Consider the following 20,261-nt stretch of genomic DNA (forward strand, 5'->3'; position numbering starts at 1 on the left):
TGCTACATGAGAGGTAAACATGTGAAGAAGTTGTCAAAGAACGACCAGCGGAAGGAGTGGTAAATGTGGTCCATCAGCTTCATCACTACGTTGTGGCCGAATCCGTGTTCCATCTGGTTGTTCTGTCGTCCCAAGTATACCTCGAAACGAGCAGGAAAGGCTGTACTGGCATCGCAGAGCATCCACACCTTGATTCCTCCTCTCTTGATTGGCTTGGCGGGCATGTACTGTCGAAAGCTGACGCGGCCGGTAAACGCTATCATGGCCTCGTAAACGGAGACCTCCTTGTTGAGAGTGTATATCTCCTGGAAGGTCCGGCTGACGCTCTCCATGACAGGTCGCAGCTTGAAGAGTGGGTCATATCCTGTCTCTCCCCTTCCTGGCGCAGTTGTCCGGTCGGCAATATGAAAATACTGGACCAGCTTCTGGAACCTGTTGCAGGTCATGGTGTTGGTGATTCCAGCATTATTGATGAATGGATCGGTAGACCAGAACATCTCGGCATTGGGGAGCATGTTGATTCCCATCAGTATCATACTATGTTGATGGCCAGGAATGCCCTCATCTCTTCCTCAGTGGTGTCCTGCCATCGGGTGTTCATCGGGGTGTCCGGCTGTCCCATCCGCCAAGCGAGGTACCCATTCGTATACCCAACAATGGACTGAAGCAGCTGGGGCGAAAAAAGCAGCCAAAGGTAATCGATGGGAGTGGCTGTGTTCACATCAAATTCCTCTGGCAGGTGTGCTCCCGGCTGCTCGTTGAACTCATCAAACTGATGTTTAAAACAAAGAAAAAAAATATATTATTAACAAAATGATGATATTATTATATAATAATTATTAACAATTATAACATCAATTATTTATGATATGATCGTGTAATTTGTAATATTTGATTTTACATCATGTACATGCATTAAGTTGATTTATGTTTAGGGCATAGATATTATGTGGTGGAAGCAGTCACTAATGTAAAAAAAAATGGTTTGGACATTTTGAAATCTGCAATAGATTTACGTTATGATTTTTTTAGGTCATATATTTTGTGTAGACGCACTCTAAATGGATTGAAGTCGTCTATCCAATTATCATTGGCAACCTCAGTATCGGGAATAATGTTATCATCGGACAAATCACCGACTTCAATATCAGAGTCAAACTCAGAAAAGCCAGAAAACTCAGACACATCAGAGTCACTGTCAAATAACTGATCTAAGTAATCAGCCATGGTAACAGAATAAATCTGTGCAAATAATACGAGGATTTAACAAGTAATACAAGCGTATGCGAATGCAATAGGAAATGCAGTGAGAACAGCACCTTAAACTATTGAATTGTATACTGAAACATTAGGCGCTTAATCTTTTGATTTGTCGGCATTTTGTTTCAGTCCAGACACCATGCAGTGTTCAGATCATAACCTCTGTGCTTTATTATTCGAACTCGTTAGTTTCTGAGCACGTGTGCTACTGAAAATAGCCAGCGGGATTGCGTTTTATTGCCCAAACAAGCACAGCGTGTCTAGGACCCGTGTTTTTTATACCTAATATTAGATAAGCACGTGCACTATTAATTATTATGTTGGTCAGTACAAAAGGCCTACTGAAAACCGCCGACTGAGTCTTTGTTTTATTGCTCAATCAAGCATCAAAAATCCAATACCCTGTGTATTACGAAACACTAACTTTAGATAAGCCCGTGTCGTCTGTCAAAACAATGATAGTGTATGTCAGTAAACATATCGAAGTAATTCTCTTATATGACCTCGGAAACGGGACTTGCTTTAAACATTTACCATTACGATATTTATTTTCATAAGACTTGCTAAAAGAAATGAGAACCAAACAAACATACACAGACAACACAAAATATAAATAATTATGACAAATTAAATAGAAAAAAACGTTGGTTTATTTTCGAAAACTCGCTTTTACTTTCTCCTAATTTCCAGAAAATGACGTATACATGTTGCATGAAGTCTAAATATAGATGACGCTGTTAATTGGTCGTTGTAAAAGAATATGAGCTGTACACGGCACTCTGTGTGCAATCAGATACAGTTCAATAAGTGTTGCAATATTGAACGAACTAGAAGATGATAACGATGGAGCGATTTAATATGCTACACTCGTGTCTGTTACTTTTTTTGATGTTTTGTGATAAACCACAAGCGAACATACAATCTGTAAGCTTCATGCCCATTCGTTCCAAACATGATATGTTTCACAGAGCTAACGTAACAAAAATTTTGAGTTAAGCATTTAACACGGAAACCAGAAGCTTTGAAATAGCGAGCGATAAAGCGTAAGAAGCATCGAAGTAGCGCTTAGGCATTCTGATAACGGTCAAGGGCAGATAATCATGATTGTGTTACGTTTGTGCAGCATTGGTGAATGCTCAGGACCGGCTGTTTTGCATGAATAACACAACTCCTTGAAACAGTCAGTTATAATAGATGTATTGTGTGATTTAAGAATACAGGAAAACAGAGCATTTTTTATAATAAAAACCTTTGTGTTTCCTAAAAATTTGGAATGATTTGTTCGGAACATGAAACTTGTGACTTTGTAGCTGTGTAATAAGAGAATACTTTAAATTGATTGTTTGTCTTTGATTCATCTTATCATGATTATGGCGGAAATATCTTGTATGTATCTTTGCTTTAATATTCAATATTAATATTAAATATTTTTGCTTAAAGGGGCCTTTTCACAGATTTTGGCATTTTTTTAACTTATTCATTAAATGCTTTATATTGATAAATGTAAACATTGGATCATAAAAGCTCCAGTAAAAAATCAAGAAAAAAATTTAAAAAAGGAAAAGAACATTGCCCGGAGCAGGTTTCGAACCAGTGACCCCTGGAGTACTGCCAGAGTCCTGAAGTAAAAACGCTTCAGCCTACTGAGCTATTCCGCCGAGTACACATTATTGACGTATTTTATACCTTATATAAGCAATCTTCGTAGTTTCACAAAATTTAACGACAAAAACAGAACTCTCCAAATTATTCAATCGTTTCGCGTTGCAACGCTTTATAATTTTTAGGTTTTAAAATCGTCAAAAGATGCATATAATGGCTATATTAGAGCATGGTTAATGTTCAGTATTACTGTTTCCTCACAAATATCATAACTAAAACGAAAACTTACGAATCTGAAACAACTTTTTTCAATTTTGTCAATTTACCAAAGCGTGAAAAGATCCCTTTAAGGTATCATGTAAGCATATCATAAATTGTTAAGGGATTAACAAACTTAACAGTTTATAAATCAATCTTTCAGCCCGTTGAATTTTTTATCTTCGCCATCACTTATTCTCAAATGTTGTTAAATTTAACGTTGTCTGGAAATTGTTAACATCATTTAACTAAGGTATGCGTTAATGAGTTAGTGTTCTATGAGAATTTTTTCCACGAAACGTTAGCATACAAGAGTATCCTATGTTCAAATTGGTTGACTGTGTACAAGTTAAGTATAAAATACAAATATTGTATTACTAATCCGGCTTAATTTTCAGTATTTTAGAGACAGCTGATTGTATGTCTTTCTTGCTTATGTATGTCGTTATATAGTTTAAATAAACTGTCGCTTAAATACATAAATTAAACAAAAAAAAATCAACAAAGCGTTGTATTTATACTAAGAGAATGGGATTTCTGAATGTCAGCATGTGTTAACATGTATATTACTACAATGTAAATCACAACATTCGCTAAATGTTCAAATCAAGGATACACTTACATGTGGGAAGGCGCAAGTTATTTCTTCTTTTTTTTCGTCAGACAAACATTCATTTCTATGATAACATACACAAGTGAAAAAAACGATCTGCATCCTGCAACACATCGACCAAACAGTAATTATGCTAAATGTTTGTGTTATGTGGATAGAGGGCCATATGGATAATTTGATAGTTATTTCAGTTGTTTTTTCGTCACACTAAAAAAGTGTTTGTTATGATTACAGAAATAACTGAAAACCAAAATCTGGATGATGCGATATCAAAATGAACTCAGTCCTAAATTGTTGATTCAATGATTACAGAAATCATTGACAGCCCAAACCTTGTCCTACCGTTACTAAAAAGTACTTAGTCTAGATTGACGAAATACGGAGATCCTGTTCTTACACCGACATCATTCACTCGGTAGGGAACTGTTGTTTCGTGTGTGACAAAGCTCTTGTTCCACCAAAGGGTAAAATGTGGTGACAGAAATGTTTTAATAATTGCATTCATCCGATTTTATTCAGTTAGCATAAATGTTTATTTTTAACAAGCGATCCATGCTATCTTTTACGAAAATGAATACAAAATGCCAACAATAATTTGTTTTCAATTGTTACAGATAATTACTTTGTAAAGCAACATGTCTTATGGTTCTGTGTATTATTATGACTTTTAGGTTACTGTTGTTAACTGCGTTATTTATATGTTTATGTAGAAATATGTCATTATTATACAGTATCGAAATTTTGACAAAAAGTGTATGTTTGTAAATCTATGAACAGTGCTTTTTTATCTTAAACTATTCGACTTGAACGTGTCAATGATAATGATAAGACAAATAAAGCTTTCGAAATTCTTTCGAGTTTACATAATGGCTCTGGAGATTATTTGAAAAACAACATGTGCGTACACTTAATATCGGTGATGTGGATTGAGTATATCAAATAGCAATATGCATTGTTTCTAACATAATGTAATGGTTTAGCTCTATATTATAGTTTAGTCATGTTAATCGGATTGCGATTTGAATAGATATAGTTTGTCTTTGTGGTTTATACGTTTTGTTACAGAAGGTCACGGTTTTGCTTGGACAAATTGTTTTAACAAACATCGTTCTTTCTGATCTGAAGCATAAAGAAATTGTACTGGCTTTATCATAAGTTAAGGTTTAACAGAATAATAATTTGCGATTCAACTCTTTCTGTTGAAGCGGAAAAATAAAGTATAATAATATGTGTTTTGTACTTAAGATATAAATACATTTTTGCAATCACCTGCGCAAATAACAATGTGAGTTTTTGGGATCGCCTTTCATTGTCATGCGCGAACTTTTCATTTTAACGATATCTCCTCCTCAGCCGCTTAACAAAACTTTATAGGTATGATCCGTAGGTGAACTTTTAAATTGTTAAATCGTTCCGGCCTGCTGCATGTGTACGTAACCAGCTCGAAACCAACATTGTATAGACCCTAAATTTCGCTTTTGTCTAAAAAAGGAATTAATAATGTGTTCGAAAAAGGTTTCGGTTGCTTTAAAAACATGGCCACCAGGGGGCGGGGCATTTTTCCTTATATGGCTATATATGGCTTTAGTAAAACCTTGTTAACACTCTAGAGGCCACAGTTATTGTTCAATCTTCATGAAATTTGGTCAGAAGATTGATCTTAATAATATCTTGGATCAGTATGCAAATCTTTACGTTAGCTTGAAAAACATGGCTGTCAAGGGGCGGGGCTATATATGGCTTTAGTGAAATCTTGTTAACACTCTAGAGGTCACATTTATTGTCCATTCTTCATGAAACGTGGTAAGAAGATTCATCCCAATAATATCTTGGACACAAAATGATGCCGGTTGGTTGAAAAATATGGCTGCCTAGGGCGGGACATTTTTCCTTATATGACTATAGTAAAACCTTGTTAACACTCTAGAAGCCACATTTATTTTCCGATCTTCATGAAACTTGGTCAGAAGTTTTGTCCCAATGATATCTTGGATGAGGTTGAAAATGGTTTCGGTTGCTGTAAAAACATGGCCACTAGGGGCGGGGCATTTTTCCTAATATGGCTATATATTGCTATAGTAAAACCTTATTAACACTCTAGAGGCCACATTTATTGTCCGATCATCATGAAACTTGGTCACAAGATTTGTACTAATAATATCTTGGATGAGTTCGAAAATGGTTCCGGTTGGTGGAAAAACATTGCCGCCAAGGGGGCGTGGCATTTTCCTTATATAGCTATTGTAAAACCTTGTTAAAACTCTAGAAGCCATATTTATTGTCCGATCATCGTGAAACTTTGTCCGAAGATGTGTCCCAATGATATCTTGGACAAGTTCGAAAATGGTTCCAGTTGCTTGTAAAACATGGTCACCAGGGTGGCGGGGCATTGTTCCTTATATGGCTTCATGAATCTTCATGAAATTTTGTCAAAATATTTGTTTAAATGATATCTTGGATGTGTATGAAAATGGTTCTGGTCTGTTCAAAAACATGGCTGCCAGGGTGTTCACTAGTCATGAAAGTTGGTAAGAACATTTTGTTCTAATGACATCTTGGGCTGCACAGAACAGGTCAGTTCCTTTGAATCTCAGATGAGCGACTTTGGGCCTTTCAGGCCCTCTTGTTTTAGAATGTTCTGGTGGAATGGTTAACGTAGGATACTCCTGCTATGTATTTATCTATGTATATGTGTGTAATACTATATGTGAATAAAAGTTGAGATTACTTAATTACATTTTTAAGTCTTTTAACATAAATCTTGTTGTATTTCTTGCATGATAATGCTATTTAGCTCTTTAACCCTATAATATCACTCTGTTCCAGCAAGAAGAAATATATAAAACATAAAAAACTGAAAATAGAAGTACATGTTCAAGAATCTTTTGTCTGATGTTCAATTTGAACACACAGTATTTCATGTTTGCAGCCTACATTTTGTTTCTAACATAAACTGAATTTCCATTAATGCATCTACTCATGCGTTGTCCAAAATGTTAGAGACTCTGTGTACGTGTGGGACCAATATTGAATACAATGCTACCCGTTTGTAGCCAAATTTCAGTACAATGCTGCCCGTATGTAGCCCATATTGAGTACAAGGGATGCCCGTATGTAGCCCATATTGAGTAAAAGGGCTGCCCGTATGTAGCCCATATTGAGTAAAAAGGCCGCCCATGTGGGGCTCATAAAGGCACCTATATGGGCCCATGTGGGCTGCCAACATAGGACCCAGATGGGGAGTGCAACCGGGCTCTATATGGGTCCCATCTGGGCTGTCCCATATACATGCATATAGGTGCCCATATAGATTGTTAGCTGGGAATATCGGACAAACCTGAACACCAAAATATGGAGGTGCTCAGGTTCACACGCTGGTAACTAGGTGAATACAGTTTCAGACCTGTAACAACAATACTTTTTGAGTTACAAGTGACACACGTTAAAACAAACGTGTGTTTTGTTTCTTCAAACAACGAGTCATAACTGAGCTTGTAAAGAAAATAGCCTAACCAAAACAAAGAGGAGCGAGCGTGAGTGCGGTTTCATCCCTCTTATAGTTATTCTTTTTTGAGTTATGAAAGACACAAGTCAAACTATGTATTTTGTTCAAGTAGAGCCGCAACTCCGGTTGTGACGAAAAGATCTAAATCAAAATAGGAAGGTGCGCAAGTTTACACCAACCCTTTTTGATGGTCACGCGACACACGTTTATAAAACGGGTCAATAACTCCAATTGCGTCGAAAACCTGCGAACCAAACTATAAAAGTTCGGACGCAAACATATGGTTAGTAAGTTAGTAAAGTTTAAGCACTCTAGAAGCAATACTTTTCGAGTAAATCGCGACATAAGTTTAAAATACAAAACTGTAATGTTTGATAAAGGGGACTTAACCTCGGTTTTTTCGAAAAAACAAAAACAACTTGTTAGTTGTTTAAAAAAATATTTAAGTTCAATAGCAATTCATAAAAATAATTTGTATTCGTTTGATTGATATTTTGTTTCAGAGCCTTTGTTTAATATTGTTAATTTCATAAATCATCATGTAAACAATTATATTAGAATTTATTATTACGATGCTTTTCATCGATAATTGCAAAACCGTCATACCGTTTGAAGTGTAATAAACAATCAAACGCCTGCGTGATATGGTGATAAAAACGCTTGCTTTTGATTCTAGAGGTCCAAGGTTCGAACTCAACTGCATGCACATTTTTTTTTTCGTTTTAATTGTTACTACAATTATTACAAACGAGTTGACATATTACAGCTTTTCTCAATTAAATAACATGTTATGGCAATACGAAATTTGGTTAACAAGTTCCTTAAGGATTAATGAAAAAGTGTTTGTTAAGTACGTAAAATCATGTTGTTATTATACATCAGAAGATGAAAAGTGAAAGAGTGTTTTCAGGCTGGCCTTTTGTGCGGCCTTCGGGTTACTTTTGCAGGATATTACTTGAACACTATACGAAACTTCCTACGTACATAGCTTTCATTTAAAGTAACATAAATACTCAAAATCAACGAATATTTCGCAAAATATTTCGGTAAATAAAATTAACCCATAAAAACATCGTTTCTCATAGCAATAGCCAAAATTTAAACGCTTGATATAGTATGGGAACATAGAGTTAACGAGATGCAAAATACTTGTTTTAATTTGCTGTGCGACAATATATTCCATGTTTATTACCAGCCACAATATCCGAACATTTACGAGCAAACGCGAGACTGGCTTTGTGCAGCTTCGAAAGAACGACGTATTCATGAGAGCTACGTCGTGCTTCCGAAGCTGCCCGAAGCCAATCTCGCGTTCGCTCATAAATGTTCGGATATCCTAGCCGGAAATTCCCATGGAATATATTGTTACACATAATAAACACGAGCATTTTGTTTCGCGTTAAATCTATCTTACCAGACCACATGTAGCGTTGAAAGTTTGGCTATTGCTATAAGGAGCATAGATTATTATATGTTAATTTATTTTTCCAAATATTGTACATATTCATAAATTTTGAGTGTTTATTGGCTTTTAAAAGACGTGAAGACAGAATAACTTTTGATAATAATAATATCATGATTATTACGCTGTTTAAATGTTTAATACGCACCTGACTTACGTTTTTTGAACATATTAAATAAATAGACACATTTACCTTAAAATATAACAAATTAATCAGACTTAGTAATGTTCTACGACCAAAGTTGTTAACTAGTATTTCGGGATGGTGGTGGTTGAGGAAGGGATGGGTTGGTTTAATGTATCATAGGCCATTTCTTTCATATTTCACCCATATCACGGCGGTCAGTTAACGTATTTACACTTTTCCTGGTTCATGTTTTACACCCGTGCTTAGTGCTCATGCCAACGTAGTATGAATAATTTCAAAACAAATTCCCCCAAAAGCTATGTGTGCGGTTCAGAAATCTTACCACATGCTCAGGTTTGTTGTCCAGCGATCTTCCAACGGAGACAGCCGACACGTATTTTGACATCGTTGACGATGCTTTTTTGAGAAAGACATATCTGCTTAACTAAACACTTGAATAAACTCATCCAAAACGGACACCATGGTTTTATTTTCACTTTAATGTTCAAAGTTGTAACGAGATGAGCAAATTATGTTTCGATTGTAAATTAATAATTAATAATTTATCTGAAATTTATTTGGTAAAATACATGGAAAGACCCGACGCAAAACTGAGTTAACATGACTCTTAATGTTTACTGATTTTCGTCAGCAAAACGAATACAAACGCGTTTTTTCATGTATTGCAGAAGACAGGTACACGTTTTCAACATATCATCATTGTTGTTTCATCACGATTCACTATTGTAACTAAGATATAAGATAGCTTTAAAGTCCCAATTAATGCAACCTACATCACCTTTTGGTACTATGATATCATGGACTATAAAAATAGTTGTAAAACACAAATAGTTAAGTAAAATAATCGTTAAAATAGAATGTTCAAACCTTACTGCTCGTGAGTTGGTTGTCGTAAGACAGGTATATGCCAGCATACACTAAATACATGTTTTGGTCAAAGTTTCGGAATGATGTATGATAAGCTTTATTTTTGTAATTAAGTATATTTAAAATAGTCGATTTGCAATGACCTACTAAGTATTGTATGATACATTAACACTAGTGTTAAATATGTTACACACCATATTGCAAACTGGTAAATAGGCACTACTCAACGGAGTGGTTTACGCTAGAGACTACCTTTAAATATTGTTCTTCACGTTTGAATCGATCGCATTCTGTGTTGATATTAAAGTGGGTCTCAATCGTGTGATAACGCATCACTCTGGATCAGCAGACGGTTTATTCCATATATTCCTATCTTACGGAGGACTCCGGAGATAGCCGATGTATCACGACTGATAATGCATACCACGTCGTACTCAGGCAAATGTGTACACGCTTGATATTTTCCCTACCTTCGATTTTGGATATAAATACGCGTAGTCGATTTTGTTTCAATGAGCGTGAACTTGTCTGTAAAAAATATTTTTATTGCCCATTTGTGGATGAGAAAGCGGAAATAGATGAATATGTGAATTGCGGAGACTGTGAAGAACCACTGTGTAAAACGATTGATGTTATGCTTAAGAATAATAAGAACACAACATATAGCTGTACTCGCGTGTGGATTGTGATGTGCAAACATTATATGTACTTATTTTATAAGGGTAACTAGCATCTATACATGGTTCAAAAGGTAGTTATCTTTGTTCTGTTACACAGTCAGTGTCAAAGTCGACTGATATACTGATGTGTGTGCATATGCCAGGTATTTTTCTCTACTTTCGATTTAGCGTATAAACATACGGATATGAATTTTTAGAATTTATACGAAAATGTCTGTCAAACCATACTTATGAGGCCCCTGTTTGGCGGAGAAAGCTGAAATAGAGGGCGCTGTGTATTGTAAAGAATGTGAGGAACCACTTTGTGCCCAGTGTAAACAGGATCATGCAAGGATAAAAGTATCCAAGCACCACAAGTTGTGTGACCTTGCGAATGTACCTCCCCAGGAGATACAAGAACTTCTGAATAACCTGATAGCCTGTCCGAATCACGACAAGGAACAATTGGTTTATCTGTGTGAAGACCACGATATGACGTGCTGTAATAAGTGCGCGATGGCTGATCACAGAAAGTGCGATGAAGTAAAGGTACATGATATAAAAGTGGATTGTATTGGATCGAAGATAGTGTTGCATGACTTTCAACAGCAAGGTGAGCGTCTTTTAGAACATGCACGAAATCACGAAGTATTGGTTTTTGAAATAGAAAATCAAGCGTTGGCTTCACTCCAAACTATTAAACAGAAACTCTTAGAAATATACGCGCAACTGGAGAATGAAGTGCTTTCATCTATTGCTGATAAGAAGAAAGTTATAGGAGATAAAATAAAAACAAACAACGATAAGGCACGTCAGTTTTTGAATGACATTAAACAGCAGTCAACTTATCTTGAACAGGTTGAGAAATTTGGAACAAAAGAACATGTTGTTCTCCTGCAGCGCCAGCTTGAAAAGAATTCGGTATGTCGTCTGAAATCAATCATAGGTAAATTGGAAAAAAGTATAATCAAATCTAGCTTTAAATGTGTTGAGGATACCTCATTTGATAGTTTACTTTTAGAGGTTAAGAATTCCTTGCGAATAGAAGACTTCACTTGTAATGTAAGAAAAACAGGCTCCGATACCGATAACAGTCATTATAAGCCATATTAGGAGCGAATGTTAAAGCTTCAATATACTAAAGATTCATGTATTGTACCCCTGTTTGCCAATAAAAAAAGTCCCAACCCGCGTTAATGTTTATGGATAGATAAGTACATTGTGATATCTTTAAACGAAGTAAATACGTTAGTAGTGATTGAGGAAGATAGTGATTTTGTATTATCAAAATTCAATTGTGACTCTACGCCTTGGTCAGTTTCTAAGACAGGTCCGACTGACATTGTGATTACTTTGCAATTGGCTGGCAAAATTGCTTTTGCACAACTACGTTATGGAAATGTGAACGTTATTACAGAACTGAAAACAAGAGTCCCGTATCAGGATGTTACTAGGAATGCCCAACTTAACCAGTACATATGTATGTCAAATAGCAAGGGGCAGATAGACATTCTTAATAATAACGGAAGGTTGCTTTCTGAAATAATTTTAAGCTCAGAAATAAAAGAGTGTACACTATCGATATTAAGTTGTTGTAATTTTAATGCGCATAATCTTGTGTTAATAATTTCAAATGGTTGGAAGAAAACATTAATGGCATTGAACTTAAATGGAGAGAAGTATTTGAATATAAGCACCAAGATCTAAATGGCATACGTCAATTTTCCATTGATCCTTATGACAATCTATACGTGACATCCTTTCGTCTAAGCATACATCAAATTAGTCTTAGTGGACAATATATCCGATTATTCCCTTTAGGGAAAGAAACAGAATATCCGTTTGGTATATGTTTCAATAACACGTTTGATAAAATTGCTTTGAGTGGTGGATATGGATCAGTCAATCCATATCTGCGAGTTTATAAATTTACTTGATAAATGTCATGGCTTATACCTATATGTATACAATTAACATTCAAATTATTAAATACAAAGCTTAATAAAAACCCACGATATTTCGAACGCATAAAGGATTGTAAAATATTATTTGCACGTGTTTGGAAATGTGCATTTTAATGTATTGGAATAAATAAATGTATTTGATATATGCGAATTATATAAACAATCGAGCTTTTGCACTAGCATGAAATTCTGTTTTGTAGTCTTAGTTACAGTGGAGATAGGGATTTTGTTCCGGGATTAATCTCTTTAGAATCCCTAAAAAATAACCCTCATTCAGCCGATTTTTAGGGATTAATCCGTTTTCACCCCGTTTCATCCGAATTCATCTGTATTAAACCTTTTCCAGTAGTTTTTAGGGATAAATTGCGGTGATATAAGCCCTATAAGGGCTGAATGAATCACAAGGGATGAATTAAGCCCTATAAGGGATGAATTCATCGCAATTCAGCGCAAGGGGTGAATTCATCTCTCCAAGGGATTAATTAATCTCTACGCATGCGTAGTTAATCACTGCCGTAAACGAGTAGGCGCGGCGTAGACAAATATTTTTAGATGAGGATTTAATTGTGTCGGTTTTATGCATAATACAATTTATTAATTGTATACCAGTGCACATTAAGGTCTCATTGGCCATCACGCAATGGTCTATTTGGATCAAAATTATTTCTTTAGCGAACACCCGGACAGCCGAGGTAAGTTTGACATACTTTAGCTCAAAATTAAATATTTCCCCTGAAAGAGCACATCATGTAGTCGTGAAGACTCAGCGACGACCTGTAAAAAAAACTCTGAATTACAAACACACCCGCACACATATTACAATTTATAAGCTGCATACAGCTTAGTGTTTCATAGCCTAAAATACACGTCATTTGTAAACTAAACAAAGAATTTGTTTGTATTAACACAGAAGAATCGAAAACGAAACTGTGTGTGTTTTTTACACGGTACAAGTTAGATTATACGTAATAATTGCCGTGCTGCAGCAAAGATTCGTGTCATTGCGGCAACCGATATTTCAGTCAAGTGATAAATATGACGCATCTTATCGTTATAAACTTATCTACACAAGTGCCGGCATGTGGTGTCACAGGCATACCAGTAAACGCTTTTAATAAAAAATGGGGACATCCACATTGAAAAGAATGCGTGTGCGCCTCTATCGCATATTTGAATTCAAAATGTCTTTCATATAGTATGTATCCGTAAGTGAAAGCATAATCAATATATGTGTTTTCTGTGTGCAGTTCAATCTTAAAATTATAAGTTTTAATTGGAAAATTTTATTAAGAAATAAATCAGTTTAGAAATATAGAGAACACCGTCGGGACAGTTAAATACCAATTAATCATTTTTGTTCAACCTATAGTTTTTTGTATTAATTTCAAATTGATACTTGATTAAGAAACATACTTACAATTTCACCTTATGGCAAATGTATATATGAACTGTTCAATAAAAAAGTTTACTACGGCCTGACATTTTTCAAAGTTTATCTCAATTTAAATGAAGAATTTCAGCAGATATTCAGTAGAGAAACTTGTACCGGTCTCTTTGTATAAAAGACTAACAAAGAATGTACAACATAATTTTTCTCATATATACATTGGTATCAACGTGCATCAGGGGCGTTCCTAGGCATACGTTCGTATAATTTAGTTTCAAACTTATAAAAATGAAAACTCTTAAAATTCGAAAAATGCAATTAAAAGTGAGGGCTAAAGTGAGGTTAGGGATATAATTATGTAAACAAGCAAACAGGACGTCCACTTTTAGAAAATAATACCTTTCATCGGTCTTTTTCAAGCAAGAAATTGACGAATACAATTGCCAAAACGTGGCAGAAAGATAAAACCAAAACGCACCATCTGCAGTAAATTTTCTTGGGGGAAATTCCCCGACAACCCCCCCCCAAGCAGGAGGGGGAGACCCCCTCCCGCACCTACCCCCTCTCCCCCCGCTCGAAGCCTTGCTGCTCGATCGTGCGAAATAGCCTCAGGAACGCATTGCATATAATTATCAAGCAAACCACATTTAATTAAAAATTGAATATTTTTTAAATAAAATTAAATTTCATTTAGTTTCATTTCATTTGTAATTAATTTCCATGTATTTACCGTATCGGGTTATAAATATACGCCCCGCCTCCCCCTTCCCCGCCTCACCAATATTTGTTTCATACGTACTTATCAAACAACGTACTCTGACACTTTAAAAAAGCATTTACTGCAATGCATGAGTCGTTATCTGACGTATTTTTTTCTCTCAATGGGCCAATACTTTCCCATTGTTTGCATTAATTGCCTTGTCATTTTTCATTAAAACATATACTAATTTGCGCGTCTTTATAACATAAATGAAGATTATTTTATTATCTCGACGCGTTTTTATGTCTTTTAATTTATTTCATGCCGAATTATAACGGGTTAACCCCCCTTTTTAGAGCTAACTTCCATTTAAGCACATTTTGGGACCTGACTTCCAAATGATAAACAGCTTTTTCCTATGTTATAAGGTTTTATGCGAAATAACTATCGTGAATGAATTCCGCGTTGGTGCGAATATTTTGGAAAACATTTTCACTTGAGGAAATCAATAGTTATCTTTTTTATTAATTGTTATATTATTATTTTTTATTATTATATGTTTTATCGCGTACTTAACGCCAACATTTGGTGTGTGTAATATAAGACATTCGACGGTATTAATCATTTAACTATAAAATTTTACAAAACACCTGCCGACAAACTGCATATTAGTTCGGAGACATGAAATTATTTCGAAAGAAAGCAATAAGAGGTTCAATTCTATATGAGCAAGTCTCGCTGCGCACGATTACGCTCTTACGTCTCGTATATATTTGACTCTTGTGGATCTTGACAAACACCTAGTAATTTATTTTCCTTAATATAAATAAAGGTATGCATCTATATGTACTTTAAGCAGTATAGCATGACTCCCAAATGACCAACAGCTCTTTCATATGTGTATTAAGAAAACACTTATATTGCACCACATAAAATGCTATAAAACTATACTAGTGAAGTACGCATCTAAACTTTATTATAGATGGGTAGGTATTTCGTGTTAATCTCTTTCACATATGAAATAGCTGTTTTTCATTTGGGAGTCATGTCTCCGAACTAATATGCAATGGTGTTTTTTTTTATATGCGGATACATGCTCCGTTCTAATGAACGCCTCAATATTTTCAAAAATTAACACCGGATTAATGTTCACCGACATTGTTTTGTACAGATTTGATATAAATATCATAGAGCTGAACAAACAAAATACATTAAGCCCTGTTTTCCCGGCACACGCGCTTGACATACATCTTTAAAAAAAACGCTATACCAATTCCAGTACTCGTGCACTTAATTGATTGGTATTTTTAAATGTCAGTATTATACTTTTTTGTTTGCTTACGTAATAAACTTTTAATTTTAAAAGATATTCTTATTTTACGATTACTTATTTTTTCGTTTTGGTGTGACTGGTTCCCAGTGGGCATCAAACGTTGTGCGAACGTTGCTGCAACGTAATATTTAGGTCGCAACGTCGGCAACCATTACCGAACGTTGCCACAACGTTGCATACAAAACATTACCCGGACGTTTCATCAAACGTTGCAGTTTGGTTGTCACGATGGTGTATATGGAAGTTTTCCCGACGTTTTTTTTCCAAAGTTGCTGCAACGTTTTTTTTCCAACGTTGCTGCAACGCTGAATTTAGGTTGCATTCAAACGTTGCAGTTTCCCAGTGGGCATCCAACGTTGCTGCAACGTTGTATTTAGGTTGCATTCGAACGTTGCAGTTTGGTTGTAACAATGGTCTATATGAAAGTTTTCCCGACGTTTTTTTCCAACGTTGCTGCAACGTTGTATTTAGGTTGCATTCAAACGTTGCAGTTTGGTTGTCACAATATCCAACGTTGCTGCAACGTTGTATTTAGGTTGCATTCGAACGTTGCAGTTTGGTTGTACCAATGGTCTATATGAAAGTTTTCCCGACGTTTTTTTCCAACGTTGCTGCAACGTTTTTTTCCAACGTTGCTGCTACGTTGTATTTAGGTTGCATTCAAACGTTGCAGTTTGGTTGTACCAATCGTCTATATGAAAGTTTTCCCGACGTTTTTTTCCAACGTTGCTGCAACGTTTTTTTCCAACGTTGCTGCAACGTTGTATTAAGGTTGCATTCAAACGTAGTATTTCTTTTTTTAAATAATATAAAAAAAAATAAACAAACTATTAACTGTCAACCGCTCTTTCGAGTATTATCGGCAGATATGCACACTGTCGAGTCCGTTTCCTAGAAAGAACCAGTACTTGGTGTATACGGAGGGGATAATGAAACGCTCCCCGAGTAGGAATCGTACTTTATACAGTTCATGCATATGATTTCTTGTACATTTTAAAAGTATTAAAATGTTTAATATCTCCGGGATGAACCGGGAGTCTCCGAGAAGGACCGGCAACGACCGGCGCGTCACCGGGAACAACCGTGACGGCATCGTAGCTCCACCGGGGCCCATGCAGACCCCGGCATAGCTACGGCAACGCCCCGTGAATGCCGGCATAGTCCTGGGGTCGTATTCTAGAAGCATCTTAAGTTAAATTTTATTCTTATCCTTAAATTCGGAAAGTGTTTCATTTCCTATTGCAATAGTTTGGCATCAAGAATTACATCAAAATAACATCATTTTGTCAATGCTATTTTATGAATACTAAAAGAAACGTGTGATTCCTTATCTAGTAAAGAAATACGAAACATTGTTATTTTGAACTTAAGTGAAATTATTTAAGAAATGACTTTAGATGTTTCTGGAATACCACCCCTGGTATACCTACGGTACATGAGTTAACCGGCGCTCTGCTGGGACGCCACCGGCATTCAGCGGGGCTCCACCGGGGTATTACCGGCGACGACCGGGGTTAAACCGGGGCGTTGCCGTAGCTTTGAAGGGGTCTAATGCCGGTATAGCCCCGGTGAGTGCCGGCGGAGTTACGGTATACCGGGGTTCTGCCGTGACGCTGCCGTGGCTCTGCCGGGACGCTGCCGGCTTTCACCGGGGCTCAACCGGGGCATAACCGGCGACAAGCGGGGCTTAACCGGGATAAACCGCAGCCAGTCCGGGGTTGACCGGGACTCTGCCGGGCTGTTGACCGGCTTCAACCGGGGCGGCACCGGAAAATAGTGTGACCGCGTTAAATAATTTCTATGAATCATCCAGGTTCTCGCCGGTCGATAGCAAACCGGGATGGACCAGGGCTCTACTGACAACAGTGAGACTTGGGCTTAACTCTTGATTTTAGGTATATACTTTCCGCCGAATCGTTATGAATGTTTTTGTACTTTTCACATGCCATACATGTGCGTGTTAGGTATTCATTATTTTATGCCCTACATCATTAAAATATTATCGTTTCAGTTCTTTAGACATCTGAACAAGGATGTTACCCCGTCTAAAGTCGTCTCGAGATTCATCAACTGAGCGGTGCCATTGAGGTCGATCTCCGTTGAAATACGGGCGTCAGAAGAATTGTTTTTTTGCATTTATATGTCGAAGTCCTGTCAAATACAAGCAATCACTAAGCTATTTTATATTTGGGTTATTATTTAAAAACGATAATGATAATGATGTTGATAGGATGATGGTGATATGGTTGATAAAGATGAGGAGAATATAATAGTATTTTGAGAATAGAGAATAATAAATTTACTCATAACTATGAGCAAATTGTCATAAGTAACAATGTTTAACATTTTGTTTGCAGCAAATGTTTGCAGTAAAAAGGTGTGATGATAATCAAAGATTTATAAACAAACAAAGATTAGTAATGTTGGATGTTCACGCCCGGCGACGAGATTTCAATCATCTTATGGTGATAATCTTATCAACACATGCGTAGACATGTGGTGTCACAGGCATAAACACCATTGAAGAGTAGTGTATTCAAAATGTTTATTGTTTTGCTAATATTATTTGTACGTTATAAACGAAACTAAAATCAATATATGTGTTTCCTGTTGTAAAGTTTATTCTAAAATTTACACTTTATTTGGAAAATTTAATACATAAATATATCATTTTAGGAAATATAGAGAACATGACAAGAACAGTTTTATATAAATAAGTTTATTTTCGGCACGGACTCTTGATGACACGGATATGAAACGGGACCGTATCGGCAAATAGCTTGTCGTAACTTAGTCACGTGACCAGTAGCTATCGATTAGCGTACATCGAAGCGCCGAGGTTATTTTGATGTACCTACTAACGTCTTTTTTTTCTAATTTTACTTTTATTTCTCGGCCGATTTTGACAAATTATAAATCATTAGAAAGCCTACGTTACGTAGTTTTCAGATATATAAACATATATTATGTTTTTCTTCTGATTTGGGTAGCCCGGCGAGTTATAACTTTAACTTTTGCAAATATCATACCGTTTTAGAATCTAGATTTACGGCTGACATGTTTGTACTTTATACCGATTTGAAGCGTTTATATTTGGAGTTCAGTTTTAAAAAGTACATCTTGCTTAGGAGAATAGAATTCTGTATGCGATAGAAAAAAATGGTTTTAAAAATGAAATTAAGTAAGGAATGAATTTGTACGAAAGTAGCGCGCGGTCCTAACGCACACGCTTTTGTTTAGATATCGGCCATTTAATTTCCTTTGTCATGATTATTATATTTTTATGGAATAGATTGAAATATTTTGTTCACGAAACATATCAATAAAGCTAATTATTAATGAAGCTTAATAAATTAACGATCTTAGCTCTTGTTTATAACACAGGGTGTTAATTTTATGACGAGACTGCGTATATAGCGGACCCTCTTGATATTTTTCGGCCGGGATTTTCAAGAATCTTTAAATAATTTTAATTAATTGATAATTTAAGGTAAATAACCTATCATATAATTATACATGATTACTTCTTTGAAAATAAACAACAAACGATGAATGTTTTGACACCCATTTTATTTGAAGTATGCAAAGCCGTAAAATATCGTATAAACCAATAGCATCGGATGATTAGTTTTTGCATAAAATTGAATTTACTACAGTGAGGGTCAAATACTCGTTTCAAATCCTGTCAATATACGCTCCGTGTTTTCGGCCATAGCTTTTAATATTACCTCTTAATGTTTTGAAATTTTGAAATATTAAAGTTTTAGGCAAAGGCGGATATGTACTTTTCAAAAAGAAAAACATGCATCGGTTATGAATATCTCTGAGACTGTTCACGTTAAAATAAAAAAACTTAGTCTTGTACATTTTAAAATACCTTTAAAATAATATTTTCATGAGAAGTATTTACATGCCTTTAAATACTCTAACTCGGCCGATAATCTCTCAAAGTATTGTTATTTAATAACCGCGAAAATATTAAAGTTAAAGACTGTAGATTTTGAGATCACTCTTATATTTATTCTTTTATCATTATTTCCAGAAATAAATAATTAAGTTTAAAGCAATTGAAAGGTGTACTTGTAAAAAAAGCTAACTCGGCCTAAAATACCATTATTACGTTTCATTACTTAATATTGGTTCAGAGACTCATACGTTTTCAAATCTATTATGTTTTATTTAAAAATCACGTTAAATGTATCAAGGCTGCTTTAAATATCGAAACTTGTTCATGATTAAAATGTTTTCAGTTCTATTGTGCGAAGTAATGAAATGTTGTGTATTGGAATCAAGCGGGCAGACACGCTGCAGTAGCGAATGATAACGCCAGATAACAGAGTGAGACTAGCGGCTGCTCGATTGATGTCACGTGATATTGATCTCGTTTTGGTTGCGCGCATTCCGGATATTTTCTATTGGTCCGAATGGATGTTTCCAATCTTTGTTCATTTATAGATCGTCGCTTTAATACATTAAGGTACTGCGCATGCGTAGGGCTGAAAC

General features: G+C 35.7%; 3 protein-coding genes across 3 annotated transcripts in view; 2 read left to right on the plus strand and 1 right to left on the minus strand.

The window, feature by feature from the left end:
• LOC127837258 (uncharacterized) overlaps positions 1–20,261 on the plus strand; it is a 405,532-nt gene that overhangs the window by 235,269 nt on the left and 150,002 nt on the right. The gene's annotated exons all lie outside the window — the stretch shown is intronic.
• On the minus strand, positions 3–536 carry LOC127840007 (piggyBac transposable element-derived protein 4-like). Its single transcript, XM_052368396.1, has one exon. The coding sequence runs from the start codon at positions 534–536 to the stop codon at positions 3–5; it is 534 nt and encodes a 177-aa protein (XP_052224356.1).
• On the plus strand, positions 10,134–18,348 carry LOC127837270 (uncharacterized). The gene is made up of 2 exons (XM_052364198.1): positions 10,134–11,295; positions 17,770–18,348. The coding sequence occupies exons 1-2, from the start codon at positions 10,867–10,869 to the stop codon at positions 17,830–17,832; spliced, it is 492 nt and encodes a 163-aa protein (XP_052220158.1). The 5' UTR covers positions 10,134–10,866; the 3' UTR covers positions 17,833–18,348.

The sequence above is a fragment of the Dreissena polymorpha genome, chromosome 7 (assembly GCF_020536995.1).
Source record: "Dreissena polymorpha isolate Duluth1 chromosome 7, UMN_Dpol_1.0, whole genome shotgun sequence".
In the NCBI taxonomy this organism is placed as follows: Eukaryota; Metazoa; Mollusca; class Bivalvia; order Myida; family Dreissenidae; genus Dreissena; species Dreissena polymorpha.

Bases quoted from the DNA above. Each gene is read 5' to 3' on its own strand.
- LOC127840007 (XM_052368396.1), bottom strand. From the start codon at position 536: ATGATACTGATGGGAATCAACATGCTCCCCAATGCCGAGATGTTCTGG.
- LOC127837270 (XM_052364198.1), top strand. From the start codon at position 10,867: ATGACGTGCTGTAATAAGTGCGCGATGGCTGATCACAGAAAGTGCGAT. The intron at 11,296-17,769 runs GTATGTCGTCTG...TTATCGTTTCAG, and splicing joins GCCAGCTTGAAAAGAATTCG to TTCTTTAGACATCTGAACAA.